Raw genomic sequence first — 18,470 nt, 5'->3', positions numbered from 1 at the left:
TGCCTCACACAGGAAGCGGCGCAGGTCCTAATCCAGGCACTTGTCATCTCCCGTCTGGATTACTGCAACTCGCTGTTGGCTGGGCTCCCTGCCTGTGCCATCAAACCCCTACAACTCATCCAGAACGCCGCAGCCCGTCTGGTGTTCAACCTTCCCATGTTCTCTCACGTCACCCCGCTCCTCCGCTCTCTCCACTGGCTTCCAGTTGAAGCTCGCATCCACTACAAGACCATGGTGCTTGCCTACGGAGCTGTGAGGGGAACGGCACCTCCGTACCTTCAGGCTCTGATCAGGCCCTACACCCAAACAAGGGCACTGCGTTCATCCACCTCTGGCCTGCTCACCTCCCTACCTCTGAGGAAGCACAGTTCCCGCTCAGCCCAGTCAAAACTGTTCGCCGCTCTGGCACCCCAATGGTGGAACAATCTCCCTCACGATGCCAGGACAGCGGAGTCAATCACCACCTTCCGGAGACACCTGAAACCCCACCTCTTTAAGGAATACCTGGGATAGGATAAAGTAATCCTTCTAACCCCCCCCCCCTTTAAAGGATTTAGATGCACTATTGTAAAGTGTTTGTTCTACTGGATATTATAGGTGAATGCACCAATTTGTAAGTCGCTCTGGATAAGAGCGTCTGCTAAATGACTTAAATGTAAATGTAAAAAAATAATAAATGAAATCCATTTTAAATTCAGGCTATAACACAACAAAATGTGGAATAAGTCAAGGGGTATGAATACTTTCTGAAGGCACTGTAGATAAGAAATAGGGATCGATCCATGTTCCTTTCCCAAAATGACATTCAATCATCTGTTGGGTTATCAATCATCAACTCTATCAAAGTTGTAATATTGTCAGACAGCTTCTACACTTCTAGACATCCACAAGAACAGACATGAAGCCACTAGCACTTTTTAAACATTTCATTTCAACTGTCTTACACATGATTGCTTCCAGCGAAAATACTTCTAATACTCTATGTGTTTCCCTTTGTTACTTTATATCCCAGCAATCAGCTGATGTGTAGTCCTCTCAAGTGTTACTTGACAAACTGCACACCAAGCCTTTAATACATGAGCTCAGGAAAACATGAGTGTCCAGATAAACTGGGTGCCGTGTTGATCCCATTTATTAGGGGTGTTGACGTTAAATCTATATGCTCTGTGGCACTTTATTTTTGCGTTCTGGCCCCTGACCCCTAGCCCCTGAGGCAAAGTTGCAGCTACTCGCTTGAGCGGTGATGATTTTTAAACAGAGGGAAAGAGGTGAGGAGGTCAGGCAAACTTATTGGAAATGGACTCTCTTGTCTATCGGTCTATCTCCCCATGTAATGTTCATACACAGGATACGCTCTCTTATACATGTTAGTCATTTAGCAGACGCTCTTATCCAGAGAAACCCACAGCAGCAATTAGGGTTAAGTGCCTTGCGCAAAGGCACAGTGACAGGCTCAGGGATTCAAACCTTTCAGTTACTTGCCCAACGCTCTGAACCCCTAGGCTACCATACTAGGCTACCATACACACATTCTTCTGTTCGTCCATGCTGTAGGAGTGGTAATTGATAACGCACAATTATCTGCATATACTTGCTCATATTGGGTAATGTGTAATGTATGTATTGCGTTGAGTGTATAATGTAATGTGTCTATTTTATATACAGCAGTACTGTGTGTCTAAGACAATTCTCTCCTTGGGGCATTAAAGTTCATCCTATCCTACCATTATCACTGAGTTAATCCTACACTGCTGCTATTCACTGTCTGTTATCTATGCATAGTCACTTCACCCCCACCTACATGTACAAATGACCTCTAACCTGTACCCCCGCACACTGACGCGGTACCGGTACCCTGTGTGTATAGCCTTGTTATTTTATTGTGTTACTTTTTATTTATTTTTTTACTTTTGTTTATTTGGTAAATATTTTCTTAACTCTTCTTGAACTGCACTGTTGGTTAAGGGCTTGTAAAAGTAAGCATTTCACGGTAAGGTCTACACTTGTATTCGGCGCATGTTGCAAATAATGTTTGATTTGATTTCATTTGATTATACAACATTCCATCATTCTCCCCGAGTTGATACACACAGAGCCATGTGAAGGCCTGGTTGCTGTGTTGTTAATGACTAACCTCTATGTGTACCCCTCTCTGTCACTCACAGACTCAATATCTCTCTGCCTGTTGTACTCTTTACGTGTTCTCTCTCTTCTCTCCTGCTATTTGTTTCCGCTGACCCTCTCTCCTTGCCTCTGTTGTGACATGTTTTTGTCTCTGACAATATGGCAACGGAATGCCCACATGCATACAGAGATCCAGAGATTCTACATGAGAGTAATTTAAATGAAGTGCAACATCAACGGGTGACACTTTACCTTGAGTCTTAAAAGCCTCTACTTCACAATGCAAGTATAAACATGCAACGGCTGCCACAATATTTTCCAGTCATGGCTAAAAAAGAATTTTCATTATAGTTAAGTAAATTTACGTCATTTAGCAGACGCTCTTATCCAGAGCGACTTACATTTCATACAATTTCATACATTTTTTCATACATTTTTTTTTTTTCCTGTGCTGGCCCCCCCGTGGGAATCGAACCCACAACCCTGGTGTTGCAAACACCATGCTCTACCAACTGAGCTACAGTGAAGGCTTATAAATAAATGCTAAAGTAAGGTAAGTAAACCAGAAATATATATTTTTTCTTCAAACAACATAAGCTGCCCTGAATGATTGTAAGAGGAATCATATCAATCACTTATTACGGTATCATGGCACCTAAATATAGCCTAACAGTGTATTTTGTGGTGTATTGGGGTTGTGCCGCAAAGCATCATAGGGGTTCTATGTGTTAAGACTGAGCATAAATGGTTGAGCTGATTCCTATCTGATTCCTGTCTCATGTGTTATCATTATTGAATTGATATAAAGACGTGGTTATGAAACCCACGAGACATAACAAAAGATTGGCGATCAGTAAGTCTGCACCTACAGGAACTATTTTTACAAGTTTAAAACTGTTATTTTCCATGCTACAGTCTAGGCTAATGTTAGTACAGTGTATTGCTAGCTAAGAGAGAAAGAGTTAGCATCGTCATGGACGGCAGAAAAGGATTTGAGAAGGACGTTGGAGCGGGAAAACAACGTGATTAGAAAGGAAAGGACAATTATTCAACTTTGAACTTTGGAATTTAAAACTTCTAAATGAGCGAACTTAAGGATGAAACACCAGTGACTGAAGTGAATGAAGATCACGTGACTGAGGAAAATATTGCCGTGGTTGAGGACAATAGAATCAGTGACAATGTTTGCTGCTGCGTTCAACAAGCTATCAGAGTACTGTGAGTTTAATGATGTTCTAAATTACACAAATTTTGATACAGACTATTACGTGGGCTACGGAGTGAAGCTACAAGAGACTATTGACTGAAAGTAATATGACTTTGGCGAAAGGCCATTGAAGTCAGTGTGTCCACGGAACGAGCTGCTAAAGAGGCTCAGCAGTTGAGTTCATCAGGAAAAGTGTTGCAACTGAAAATCAGAGACAGGCAAATCAAGGCACAAGCTTCCACTGTGGCAAAGTGGGACATCAGGTATCTACATTCTGGTGTAAGGACATGGATGGCCCAGCCAGTGGTAAAGGACATGGATGGCCCAGCCTGTGGTAAAGGACATGGATGGCCCAGCCTGTGATAAAGGACATGGATGGCCCAGCCAGTGGTAAAGGACATGGATGGTCCAGCCTGTGATAAAGGACATGGATGGTCCAGCCTGTGATAAAGGACATGGATGGTCCAGCCTGTGATAAAGGACATGGATGGCCCAGCCTGTGATAAAGGACATGGATGGCCCAGCCTGAGGTTAAGGACATGGATGGCCCAGCCTGTGATAAAGGACATGGATGGCCCAGCCTGAGGTTAAGGACATGGATGGCCCAGCCTGTGGTAAAGGACATGGATGGCCCAGCCTGTGGTAAAGGACATGGATGGCCCAGCCTGTGATAAAGGACATGGATGGCCCAGCCTGTGGTAAAGGACATGGATGGCCCAGCCTGTGATAAAGGACATGGATGGCCCAGCCTGTGGTAAAGGACATGGATGGCCCAGCCTGTGGTAAAGGACATGGATGGCCCAGCCTGTGATAAAGGACATGGATGGCCCAGCCTGTGATAAAGGACATGGATGGCCCAGCCTGTGATAAAGGACATGGATGGCCCAGCCTGTGATAAAGGACATGGATGGCCCAGCCTGTGATAAAGGACATGGATGGCCCAGCCTGTGATAAAGGACATGGATGGCCCAGCCTGTGATAAAGGACATGGATGGCCCAGCCTGTGGTAAAGGACATGGATGGCCCAGCCTGTGATAAAGGACATGGATGGCCCAGCCAGTGGTAAAGGACATGGATGGCCCAGCCTGTGGTAAAGGACATGGATGGCCCAGCCTGTGATAAAGGACATGGATGGCCCAGCCTGTGGTAAAGGACATGGATGGCCCAGCCTGTGATAAAGGACATGGATGGCCCAGCCTGAGGTTAAGGACATGGATGGCCCAGCCTGTGATAAAGGACATGGATGGCCCAGCCTGTGATAAAGGACATGGATGGCCCAGCCTGTGGTAAAGGACATGGATGGCCCAGCCTGTGATAAAGGACATGGATGGCCTAGCCTGTGATAAAAAGGGCCACATCGAACGAGCCTGCAGATGATACAAATTTTTTGAGAAAACGTAAAGACTGAAAACAAGAAAAGAGTCATTCCAATGAAAGAAAAAGAGACATGTTCACGTTGTTGATCAGGAGAACAGAGGTGAGTGGCTCATCAGATGAGGAAGTCACACTGAATATACTGACTGCTGCTGGGAGGCCACACGGCGACTATGTCTCTCCTTTACTAGAGGGGCAGCCGGTACCTATGGAGATTGACACAGGGACAGCTGTACCTCTTGTGTCAGACACAGTCTACAAAAAGACACTGAAACACCTTCCACTTCAGCCAGCACACATCATGTTAAAGACTTACACAGGTGAATCTGTTGCCGTGAGAGGCATCACTGAGATCAGAGTTCAGTTCAACGGAAACAAATTGAAAAGCTGCCACTTTACATTGTGAAAGAAGACTATCCATCACTACTGGGTTGGAGAAAGTCACCTCTGGACTGGCCATCGGTGCGTACAATGATACATGGAGACACAGGTCTAACCTCCATCTTAAAGAAACATGGAGTCTTTCATGAAGAGCAGGGTATCATGAAATACATTACAGTGAAGCTTAGCATTAAACCAACCTGAGGGGCGGCAGGTAGCCTAGTGGTTAGAGTGTTGGACTAGTAACTGAAAAGTTGCAAGATTGAATCCCTGAGCTGACAAGGTAAAAATCTGTTGTTCTGCCCCTGAACAAGACAGTTAACCCACTGTTCCTAGGCTGTCATTGAAAATAAGAATGTGTTCTTAACTGACTTGCCTAGTTAAATAAAGGTACAATAAAAAAGCCTATCAGCAAACCAACATTTTTGAAAAGCACAACCAGTACCTTATGCTATCAGAATGAAAGTTGAGAATGACTTGTACGCTTTACTCAAGAACAAAGTACCAGAGCCGGTCAGTGTGAGTGAAGGGAAAACACCCAACATACCAGTCCTTACGAAGGATGGTGGAATCAGGATATGTGGACCCTGTCTGGTTTGGTGCCCCCTTTGGGCTGTGCCGTGGCGGAGATCTTTGTGGGCTATACTCGGCCTTGTCCCGGGATGGTATGTTGGTGGCTGGAGATATCCCTCCAGTGGTGTGGAGGCTGTGCTTTGGCAAAGTGGGTGGGGTTATATCCTACCTGTTTGGCCCTGTCCTGGGGTTTCATCGGATGGGGCCACAGTGTCTCCTGACCCCTCCTGTCTCAGCCTCCAGTATTTATGTTGCAGTAGTTTATGTGTCGGGGGGCTAGGGTCAGTCTGTCACATCTGGAACATTTCTCTTGTCTTTTCCGGTGTCCTGTGTGAATTGAAATATGCTCTCTCTAATTCTCTCTTTCTCTTTCTTTCTTTCTCTCTCTCGGAGGACCTGAGCCCTAGGACCATGCCTCAGGACTACCTGGCTTGATGACTCCTTGCTGTCCCCAGTTCACCTGGCCGTGCTGCTGCTCCAGTTCCAACTGTTCTGCCTGCAGCTATGGAACCCTGACCTGTTCACCGGACGTGCTACCTGTCCCAGACCTGTTGTCCCAGACCTGCTGGAACCCTGACCTATTCACCGGACGTGCTACCTGTCCCAGACCTGCTGTTTTCAACTCTCTAGAGACAGCAGGAGCGGTAGAGATACTCTCAAAGATCGGCTATGAAAAAGCCAACTGACACTTACTCTTGTGTTACTGACTTGTTGCACCCTCGACAACTACTATGATTATTATTATTTGACAATGCTGGTCATTTATGAACATTTGAACATCTAGGCCATGTGCTGTTATAATCTCCACCCGGCACAGCCAGAAGAGGACTGGCCACCCCTCATAGCCTGGTTCCTCTCTAGGTTTCTTCCTAGGTTTTCGCCTTTCTAGGGAGTTTTTCCTAGCCACCGTGCTTCTACACCTGCATTGCTTGCTGTTTGGGGTTTTAGGCTGGGTTTCTGTACAGCACTTTGAGATATCAGCTGATGTAAGAAGGGCTATATAAATACATTTGATTTGATTTGTGTTGTCCGCTGAGCAGCATCCGCAACCACGCATCAACAACCTTTTTGCAGGCTTAGCTGGAGGTCAAACGTTCAGCAAAATTGGCCTACTTGCAGATGCACGTGGATGAAAAGTCAAAGGAGCTGCTGATCTTTGTCGTGACACACACGATTCTCTTCAGGTACTGTCGTCAAGCCAGAGTCACGTCAAGTTGACATCTTCTACTTCACACAAGTGGAAAACCCATCAGTCACTTCAACCCAAGTTCAGAGAAACACCAGAAACAACCTGGTTGTTATCTGAAGTGATGGACATTATCATTAAAGGTAAAGTCGAAGGAGATGCTCCGGAACTGAAACCTTACCTTTCCAGGAGAACTAAGCTGTCAGTACATTTGTCTGCTGTGGGCGAGGAGAGTTATCATTCTGCCTTCGCTGAGGAAACCAGTGTTGCAACAGCTACACTCAGGTCATTGTGGAATGGTTTGCATAACGGAAATCGCATGAAGCTATTTCTGGTGGCCTGGATTGGATGGAAGCATTGAGGAGAAAGCGAAAACATGTTCCTCATGTCAGAAGGTTTGCAACGTACCTCAACTTGCACCTCTTCATCCGTTCGATTGGCCTGAAGAGGCATGTCAAGGCATACACATCGACTTCACAGGCCCATTTAAAGACAGAATGTTTCTCGAGCTCATAGCAAGTGGCCAGACTTTGTACAGACCATGAAACATGCCTTAAAAGTGTCTCAGGGTCAAGGGTCACTGCAACAAGGCTTGAACAGCTTCCTGCTATCCTACAGCAACACGCCTTACACAACCACCAAGCCTTCACCTGTATCGCTATTCAGGAAGAGAGAGCTACGCACAAGCTTTGACCTACTCAAACCTCCGACCGCAAAGGAGACAGTGCGACGTCAACAGAGTCAAGTCAAACGTTGCGAACTGAAAAGCAAAAGACAGAGCTCTCAATCCTTGACAAACTGTCTTAGCTAGGAACTACACCTCAAAGGACCAAAGTATGTTCTTGCTACAGTCATTGATCAGACTGGTCCTGTATCCTACACTGTCCAGACTGCAGAGGACACAAGGTACACAAATCAGTTACTGTTGAAAATAGCCAAACCGACAGACCCACCAGTCGTGAGTGGTCCAGAACTTTTCCTGGGTGACACCCTGACCCAGCAGTCGACACCTAGGGCCTCACCGTCACCGTCTCAGGACTGTGGTTCATAATGGGGACAATTTAACTTCTTCGGGAGCAGTGTCTCATCCACGCAACGGTTGAGGTAACGTAGGCTAATGCGATTTCCATGAGGTTGTAAGTAACAAGAAAATTTCCCAGTACATAGACATATCTGATATTGTCAGAAAGCTTAAATTCTTGGTAATCTAACTGCACTGTCCAATTTACAGTAGCTATTACAGTGAAAGAATACCATGTCATTGTTTGAGTCGAGTGCACAATTCTGAACATGAAAAGTTATTAATAAACAGTCTGGGGCAGTCTTGATACAATTTTTTTTACAGATGTGCAATGGTTCATTGGATCAGCCTAAAATTTTGCACATAAACTGCTGCTATCTAGTGGCCAAAATCTAAATTGCACCTGGGCTGGAATAATACATTATGGCCTTTTTCTTGCATTTCAAAGATGATGGTACAAAAAAATACAAAAGAACGATTGGTTTTGTCTTTGTATTATCTTTTACCAGAACGAATGTGTTATATTCTCCTACATTCCATTCACATTTCCACAACCTTCAAAGTGTTTCCTTTCAAATGGTACTAAGAATATGCATATCCTTGCTTCAGGTCCTGAGCTACAGGCAGTTAGATTTGGGTGTGTCATTTTACTCGAAAATTGAAAAAAAGGGGCGGATCCTTAAGAGGTTTTTTAAGTAGGGGGAGGAGATGTGATGTATTGGAGTTGTGCCGCAGAGGATCATGAGGGTTCTATGTACTAAGACTGAGCACGTTCTATATAAATGGTGGAGCGGATTCCTGTTTCCGGTCTCATCGTTATTGAATTGTTTGAAAGACGAGGTTATGAACTCAATGAGACATAACAGTATTCAACAACTTACATCATGGGACTATACATGTTCTTTATGGTCCGTTTCTACATGTGGATACAGTGTACTTTCCATTTCTCATAACCTTCAACACAGCTTTTCTGGATAGACGGCTTTCATCCTTTCACTAGACAGGCACAGAACATAGGAGAGAAAAGATATCATCAAGCAGAGTAAAGACAGCCTCGTGTTTTTTTATGCGACCCACACAACTAGGCTCAGAGAAATGTTCTTGAATAAACATTTACAATTATGAGACCATGTTCCAAGATTCCAGGAAATTGCCACGTAATCAAAAAACTGAAGATTGGGGACTCAAGTGTTTCTTCTATAATAACTGCTGGTTTTCAGATGACATATCCCCCCATTTGGCCTCGCCACCACTTTGGTGTCCTTCCCCTCCCCACTCGGACCATTCCCAGGCAGCCCTCGGAAAATTCTGTCTTGAGGAATATTTTTTTTGTCTAAAAAGCAAAATGTATTATTTTTTTATATATTTTATGTTACCATTTTAATGGGAAACTATTACAGAAAGGTACTTAATTGTTACCCAGAAATGATTTGATACTGAGATAAAAATGGCTACATTGGGGCCTTTAAAGATCTCACAACTTCATATAGGTAATGATATAAGAGGCATACAATACTATTTCTAGCCACAAGAATGTAATCTGACCAATTTGAATAGTTGGACTATTGTAGTTTTTTTTGTGTGATTAATTATTTTCAATAAGGAACATATGGGAAAAACGTAGTAGTTGGTTTACTGGTCTGCAGTGAGTGTACATGAACATACTGACAATGGTCACACTGATTAGACTAATAATAGCCTAAGGTTTTGTTATTTGGGTTCTCATTGGACTCACAGACATGACACTGATTAATGGAGCCATCCAACATCCAGTTGAGAATGTCCTGGATAAAGGTTAAAGGTTAAGCCCAATAACCTTGTGACTTTAGTAAGGCCTTCTTGTACAATGATAGCTCTCTAAATTCTATCTACACTATTGACCTGAAAACCTTGTTGAAATACCACGGAAGGCCCACTGAGATTATTCAATGGAAATGATATTCAGCAGAGGACCTATAATGTCTTAATCCAACCCAATTAGGGCTGCATATTTGTCATATTAAATGTCGCCATGCTATTTTCAAGGGTAATTAAGCTTTTTTTTTTATATATTTTTTAAATACAACGGAAGTGTGGATCCAAGGGAAAGCACTTTCCTTAGTGCCAGGGGTAAGAATAGGAAAGAATATGACCATGCATGTGACGATAGAATAGTATTACATTACATAACTCACAAACCACTCCCAAACCACTACATGTGCAACACCAATGCACGAAATCTACTGAAATACATTATGTACATACATGCACGAAGGAGGAGAGGTCTGCCCGCAATGAATTTGTCTTATGCTGGCGACATCTGGAAAACGGCCATGCCATGTGATTCGGGAGTACTTATGTCACCATCAGCAGTTTCCAAGTTTATCAAGGAATATAATAGGTTCCTTTGAGTTTATGCAAAGGGTCACGGAAATGTCAGAATGTTGGCAAGTAGAAATGGCACGACTCACAGTTCTATTATATAAATATAGTGATACATTCTAATTATATGTGTTCTGCATATTAGAGAGTGCTTTAGGTGCCATTCTAAATGTTGCATTTCTAAATGCTGTGTTCTAAGCGTTCCATCATAGGCCCCTTGATGCTAAGTGTTGCTTAATTAACACACCATCACATGCATATTCTTTATATATTGTAGAATATAGTTTTTTTTATGAGTGAGTTGTAAATTATGAAAATCATACATTAGTCATCAAGTTGTCATTTCGGCAGTTTTTCATTATGTCATCAAATCAATAGGCTACTAGAGGCTATATTTAATCCGCATCGCGGAAGGTCAGTTTTACAGCATGATTGAATGGTAAGGGATTTAGTGGAGACTGCATTCACAGTAAACGCTGCATATGTCGGCTCAATCGGAAATTACCTTACATTTCTATCGCGGAATCCGCTTCTGCTTTACAGACTGAATAGAGCCCTAAGGCTATTTTTGTGTGTGTGATATTTTTTATTATTATTGTAATGACCTGACTAGATCATAGAGGAACAATTGTCCAGACAGAGGATTGAGTTTATGAATTGACGGTTTATTAACCCAACTTCACACAGGCTACTGTTTGGCCGTAGCCCACGCCAAATAAATGAAGGATACCCCGTATAAAACAACCGTGACCTTCTCTTGTGTAGAACAGACGTAAGATCGAGAACAATGGCTAAATCTGGTCTTAACTTCCAATGCTCCATTCCCCTGCCAGACCCCCAACACACCACTCCACCAACCACCAGGATGCCCGGCATCAGAACATTCCAGGCATTCCAATGATTGGCAGATAACAGGTTGATTGGCATGGCGGACCCCACGAACACTGGGTACTGGTAAATACAACACAACCAACTAATAGCCTAACACATAACACACTGTGAGGGGTCGCTACATTATTAAACATATCAATACAAAATAGGATTTAGACAGACAATAGGCAACATGCTTTTCAAATGTATATACTGACAGAGATAGTTCAAACAAATGCAAATAAAGTTGCAAGGAATTCACAGTTCTATCAGAACAGGTCAATTATAACTGTCCACGACATGAGAGTCGTGCTTCGTGCTCCATGCAGGCTAGCGGGTAATCTTTCAAGAGAGGCCGTTTGTTTTTACATTTCACAAGTCAGCCAGGGAGTCATGCTGTAACGGCCGTCGAAGGGAGTAGACCAAGGCACAGCGTGTTGAGTTCTGATCATGTATTTATTTTACTGAGAACACAATAAACAAAGAAACAAAACCCGACAGCCAAACAGTTCTGTCAGGTTAGCAACACTAAACAGAAATTAAACACCCACAAAACCCAAAGGAAAACAGGCTGCCTAAGTATGGCTCCCAATCAGAGACAACGATATACAGCTGTCCCTGATTGAAAACCATACCCAGCCAAAACAAAGAAATACAAAACATAGAAAAAAGGACATAGAATGCCCACCCTAGACACACCCTGGCCTAACCAAAACAGAGAATAAAAACCTCTCTATGGCCAGGGCGTGACACATGCAATTCCATTCAGAAATGCATTATGTGTCACGACTTTCGTAGGTATTGGACCAAGGCGCAGCGGGTTGAGTGCTCATATTTACTTTTATTGAACAAGAAAACAAGAAAACATACGAGCGAACAGGATGCAGGCTAAACACAATGCTCTGCAACTACAACTACCCACAATACCCCATACAAAACAATCCCTATACATAGGACCTTCAATCAGAGGCAATGAGAAACAGCTGCCTCCAATTGAAGGTCAAATCAATAAACTGAACATAGACGTAAACAACCTAGAACTAACATAGAATACACTAACCTAGAACCTAAACCTAAAACCCTGGTACACTCTAAACAAATACCCCCTGCCACGCCCTGACCAAACTACAATAACAAATAAGCCCTTTACTGGTCAGGACGTGACATTATGCCCATTATAGCATCAGTGGCTTTGAGGGAAACAACAAGGAATCCAAAGGAACTGTTTAAATCAAGCCTGAACCACCAAGTGTGCTCTGCCACTGTACTACAGTATATCTCAATAGCATCCTTAGAACTCTACTTGTATGTCAAGTGAGAATGTACACAGAAACAATGGGATGCGACTGTGGAAAAATACAGCTCAAAAGGGAAAACAAAAAGTTCACAAATAATGTAATTGTGCACCACTGTGTGTCCATGAGCTGGAAAAACAGTACGTTGTTAATTAAGACCTGGTTGCCAGACCTGTGCATTCGGAAAGTATTCAGACCCCTTGACTTTGTCAACATTTTGTTACATTACAGTCTTGTTCTAAAATGTATTAATACATTTTTCCCTCCTCAATCTACATACAATACCCCATAATGACAAAGCGAAAACATTTTTTTTTAATGTTTTGCAAATTTATTACAAATAAAAAACAGAAATACCTAATTTACATAAGTATTCAGACCCTTTGCTATGGAAACTTGAAATTGAGCTCAGGTTCATCCTGTTTCCACTGATCATCCTTGAGTTGTTTCTACAACTTGATTGGAGTCCACCTGTGGTAAATTCAATTGATTGGACATTATTTGGAAAGGCACACACCTGTCTATATAAGGTCCCACAGTTGACAGTGCATGTCAGAGCAAAAACCAAGCCATGAGGTCGAAGGAATTGTCCGTAGAGCTCCGAGACAGCTCCGAACCACCAAGAATCTTCCTAGAGCTGGACGCCCGGCCAAACTGAGCAATCGGGGGAGAAGGGCCTTGGTCAGGGAGGGGACCAAGAAGACGATGGTCACTCTGACAGAGCTCCAGAGTTCATCTGTGGAGATGGGAGAACCTTCCAGAAGGACAACCATCTCTGCAGCACTGCAGCACTGCAGCAGGCCTTTATGGTAGAGTGGCCAGATGGAATCCACTCCTCAGTAAAAGGCACATGACAGCGCACTTGGAGTTTGTCAAAAGGCACCTAAAGGACTCTCAGACCATGAGAAACAAGATTTTCTGGTCTGATGAAACCAAGATTGAACTCTTTGGCCTGAATGCCAAGTGTCACGTCTGGAGGAAACCAGGCACCACTCATCACCTGGCCAATACCATCCCTACGATGAAGCATGGTGGTGGCAGAATCATGCTGTGGGGATGTTTTTCAGTGGCAGGGACTGGGAGATTAGTGAGGATCGAGGGAAAGATTAACGGAGCAAAGTACAGAGAGATCCTTGATGAAAACCTGCTCCTGAGCCCTCAGGACCTCAGACTGGGGCGAAGGTTCACCTTCCAACAGGACAATGACCCTAAGCACAAAGCCAAGACAATGCAGGAGTAGCTTCTGGACAAGTCTCTGAATGTCCATGAGTGGCCCAGCCAGAGCCCGGACTTGAACCCGATCGAACGTCTCTGGAGAGACCTGAAAATAGCTGTGCAGCAACACTCCCCATCCAACCTAACAGAGCTTGAGAGGATCTGCAGAGAAGAATGGGAGAAACTCCTCAAATACAGGTGTATTAAATCCAGGTTATTTAACCTTTATTTAACTAGGCAAGTCAGTTAAGAACAAATTCTTATTTACAATGACGGCCTACCAAAAGGCCTCCTGCGTGGACGGGGGTTGAGCTAAAAATAAAAATAAATTCTATAAAAATTTAGGACAAAACACACGTCACGAAAAGGGAGAACACAACACTGCATAAAGAGAGACCTAAGACAACAACATAGCATGGCAGCAACACATGACAACACAACATCGTAGCAGCACAAAACATGGTACAAACATTATTGGGAACAGACAACAGCATAAAGGGCAAGAAGGTAGAGACAGCAGTATATCACACAAAGCAGCCACAACTGTCAGTAAGAGTGTCCATGATTGAGTCTTTGAATGAAGAGATTGAGATAAAACTGTCCAGTTTGAGTGTTTGTTGCAGTTCGCTCCAGTCGCTAGCTGCAGCGAACTGAAAAGACGAGCGACCCAGGGATGTGTGTGCTTTGGGAACCTTTAACAGAATGCGACTGGCAGGACGGGTGTTGTATGTGGAGGATGAGGCCTGCAGTAGATATCTCAGATAGGGGGGAGTGAGGCCTAGGAGTCTTGCGACTGGTCTACAGAGATTACCAGTTTTCAGAAGAGTATAGAGTGCAGGGATGTGGCCTATAAGGAGCATTGGTGGCAAATCTGATGGCCGAATGGTAAAGAACATCTAGTCACTCGAGAGCACCCTTACCTGCCGATCTATAAATTACGTCTCCGTAATCTAGCATGGGTAGAATGGTCATCTGAATCAGGGTTAGTTTGGCAGCTGGGGTGAAAGAGGAGCGATTACAATAGAGGAAACCAAGTCTAGATTTAACTTTAGCCTGCAGCTATGATATGTGCTGAGAGAAAGACAGCGCACCGTCTAGCCATACTCCCAAGTACTTGTATGAGGTGACCATCTCAAGCTCTAAATCCTCAGAGGTAGTAATCACACCTGTGGGGAGAGGGGCATTCTTCTTACCAAAATTCTAAAAACCTGTTTTTGCTTTGTCATTATGGGCTATTGCGTGTAGATTGATGAGGAAAAAACTATTTAATCAATTTTAGAATAAGGCTGTAACGTAACAAAATGTGGAAAAAGTCAAGTGGTCTGAATACTTTCCAAATGCACTGTATGTAAAATACTTGCAAATACTTAGAGGTTAGTTTGGAGCTTTTCCAGTATACAATGGAACGATTGAAATAGTCTCAAAAAGTATGTGCTAGTGTTTGTGGCAATGTATTATTTTCACCCATCTATATCCTAAACCACACCGGCTCTGTTAAGATCAGAGCTCTGAACAGGAGCTCTAATCCTAACAAAAAATGGTATGAAATGTCCTATCTTCTCAGTCTGAGATTCTCCATCACCTACTATGACAATAAAACACACCTTACTGATAATGAACCGACTATAGTGGATCTGCAACTTTAACTTTGTTTTACTGATAAATTATTAATGGCCCGTAACAACAAATACAGACTGAATAGTAAGCACAAAACAGGCACAGGCTGTACGTAGCCTATAACTGATTTACATTTGATTTAACCTTTTAAGAAGTGATTAAGTGCTACCACTGAAAAGGCAAGTAAAACAATAGGAACAGTCTTGGCCTGATACAGAAGACTCTTCTCTCAGGGGATTCTGTAATTGTCCGCACTGTTGTTGATTGTTGGCGATTTCATGAACTTTGATGTCAAATTGGCAGTGACTTCAGGACACACAGGCTGCAGGACCATGGACAGCGCCCGCATCCAACAGGAACGTGTGTCGCTTACTACCGCACAGAATAACATGAGCCTATCACTGCACTTAGCCTAAATGCTGTTAGATTTTAGTCAAAAGAAATTGAGAGTCGGCAACATATGGAAGGTGTAGCCTACTGTAGCCTACTTGTCCTGTAATGTCCCAAGGATCCCGGATAGCATAGCACAGACCCTGTGAGAACGTGATGTTCACTGGCGCAGACGTCAGCTGTGAAAGTGGTACAGCAATATAAACACTGACTGAGGGAGTCTAGTCCAGCCGTGTGTGTGGATTTTAAATAGACTACCACACGGTGGAGCACAGCTCCGTCAAACTCTGTGCTGGTTTAAACCCTGAACTGGAAAACAAAGTTATATATTCCCAACGAGCGCGTAGCCTATTTTGATCCACTTTTGGAAAACAAATTCCTCAAAGAAACAAGTGACTCTGCCATCAACTTTAATATATTGTTTGCCAACTCAGACCCCCACATTTTTCAACTTTCCTAAAAATGCCAAGCACAAATTAGCTCTTGTTCAATCCACTGCGCGCACTTGTGTAGCGAAAACGGATTGCGATGATCGTGTCCAACGTGAGCTTCAGCGGCTGCACGAGGGCCAATAGCGCGCTTTGTACGGGTGCTGCAGACAGGCACCTGGAACACAATTTATCCCGCACCACTCTCAGCCCGACCGGGAACCTGATAGTCTCTGTATGTTTGGGCTTTATTGGTACCTTCGGATTCCTCAACAACCTCCTGGTTCTCGTCCTCTTCTGCCGTTACAAGGTGCTCCGCTCGCCTATCAACTTGCTACTGATTAACATTTCATTCAGCGATCTGCTGGTGTGTGTGGTGGGAACTCCGTTCAGTTTCGCCGCAAGTACACAGGGAAGATGGCTCATAGGAGAAAGTGGGTGTGTATGGTACGGCTTTGCCAATTCATTATTAGGTAAGTGTACTGTAACCTTGCTTCATTAATGTTTGGTCATGTTTAAAAATGTGGTTTTAAAAGAGCTAGTCTACCCTAGATGTGGTTTGCACTTTTGGAATCTGGCCAGCACAATGCGTAAAGAGGGGATAGATAGCCTATGCTTAGTAGTATTATTTAATAATTTCATTTGAATATTACAATTGCACGTCGATAGGCTTCTTACTGTGGTTTGCAGGTCGAGGTTAATTAATGATGGGTCAGCAATCTTGTCGCAATATCCCTTCTGAAGTCTGTCACTCATTTATTTGTGATAGCTAAAATATTCAAAATAAATGAAATATCATAACTTGTCATACACATTTTTAAAACAGGCTAGTAAAAAAATATCTCTGGTCGATCAATCTGCATTATGTTGTTCATCATTGTAAGTATAGGCTACAGTACATGAAAATGGCTCTTCCGTCCACTGGCGTCCATATACATTTAAAGTACTCGTCATATTTGCAAAACGCGTTTAGACATTTTGTTTAGTCATTATAACTGTTTAAACGTATCGTGAGTCCTATACTGTATGTTATAGTCGTATAGTCTGTTCTAGTAGTTTTCAGGGACTGTCAGGAAGGCTACTATCAAAGTTGCCATGAAATATGTTGACTTCAAAGGATAACGAAAAGGCATTTGAGGGCACCGGCAGGTTGCTGTCATGTACTCTCACCGACCTTGTATTTTTGTTGGGTGACTGTGCAAGACATATTGTAAAGTCGACAATAGACTCACTCACCATAGGCCTCCTCGCCAAGAATCATATATAACGTTATAATGCTCAGAAGATACTTAAAGCTTCAGTCACAATCAGCTGTAAGCAATACGACCAGAGGGTGTGTGGGATATGGCCAATGCAAGTGCCTGGACACAGCCACACAAACCCCCGAGGTGCCTTATTGCTATTATAAACTGGTTACCAATGTAATTAGAGCATTAAAAATACATGTTTTGTCATACCTGTGGTACAGTATACGGTCTGATATACCACATCTGTCAGCCAAATCAGCATTCAGGGCTCCAACCAGCCAGTTTATAATTACTGATAAACCATGCTGTGTAATAGGTTCGCTGTCTACCAGATATTCAGGATACCCTTGACTTAATGTCATGTGATTTCAAGCAAGCTGAATTGTGCAATGTTATCAGTTCTGTGATGCTGTTTCACTCCCTCACAAATGTCTGGAGTTTCCCTTGATTATTTGATTTAGATCTGTGCCATGCTGGCTTAGTCTCATGAGATAAATTGTCTGCTGATGTAAATACTCCATTCTGGCTTATTCAGAGATATCAGTCGACCTCTTTGTGTTGTTGGTTTTTAAAGTTGTTTTTGGAGTTGAGCATCCTCATAACTCTCCCCAAAGCCCAACTCTCTTGCTGCCTTGCACATTAAACTGTCCAAAGTGCATTAGTCCATCCAACCATGCCTCAATATGCTGTACAGGAAGAATCATCTTTATTCCTGCAATCTGTTTGCCGATATAAACACAAGTTTAATTCAACTTGCCGTATTTGGGGCTACTCAGGTTGTTCTAGATCAGAGCCTGTTCACCTTCTCTTTTAATAACATCTCAGGTTCTCTGTTATCTTAATACAACAGTATTGAGCAGTTATAGCTCTCGTTAATAGTCTCCGTTAAAAAACCCACTAGCATACAAGTTTTCATTTGTCCAGACCTGCATTCATACCAATTGGCACCATTTTGAAAATACATGTCATGTTTCAATCCAGTATGGCACATCTAAACCAGTTTTTAGCTGCCCCAAATCACAGCCAATACCAGTCCCTTTCGTGATGACCAACGATAAAGGCTGTACTGTCAGCCCGACATGCTGTCACAAAGAGATACACGTGTTGGTTTTCCATCTGTCCCTTGTGATGAAGCGATGCAGGGCAGGCAGAGACATTCAGGGGGGCAAATGCTCAAAGTC

General features: G+C 43.2%; 1 protein-coding gene across 1 annotated transcript in view; it reads left to right on the top strand.

Annotated features, from left to right (window-relative positions):
• The first annotated feature begins 16,142 nt into the window (after positions 1 to 16,142).
• Positions 16,143 to 18,470, top strand: part of tmtopsa (teleost multiple tissue opsin a) — a 49,190-nt gene continuing 46,862 nt past the window's right edge. The window contains exon 1 of the mRNA XM_029726476.1: positions 16,143 to 16,515. Coding sequence (XP_029582336.1) covers positions 16,143 to 16,515 — 373 coding nt within the window. The remainder of the gene's footprint in view (positions 16,516 to 18,470) is intronic.

Source organism: Salmo trutta, chromosome 31 (genome assembly GCF_901001165.1).
Source record: "Salmo trutta chromosome 31, fSalTru1.1, whole genome shotgun sequence".
In the NCBI taxonomy this organism is placed as follows: domain Eukaryota; kingdom Metazoa; phylum Chordata; class Actinopteri; order Salmoniformes; family Salmonidae; genus Salmo; species Salmo trutta.
This window is presented reverse-complemented; position numbering and strand designations above follow the sequence as displayed.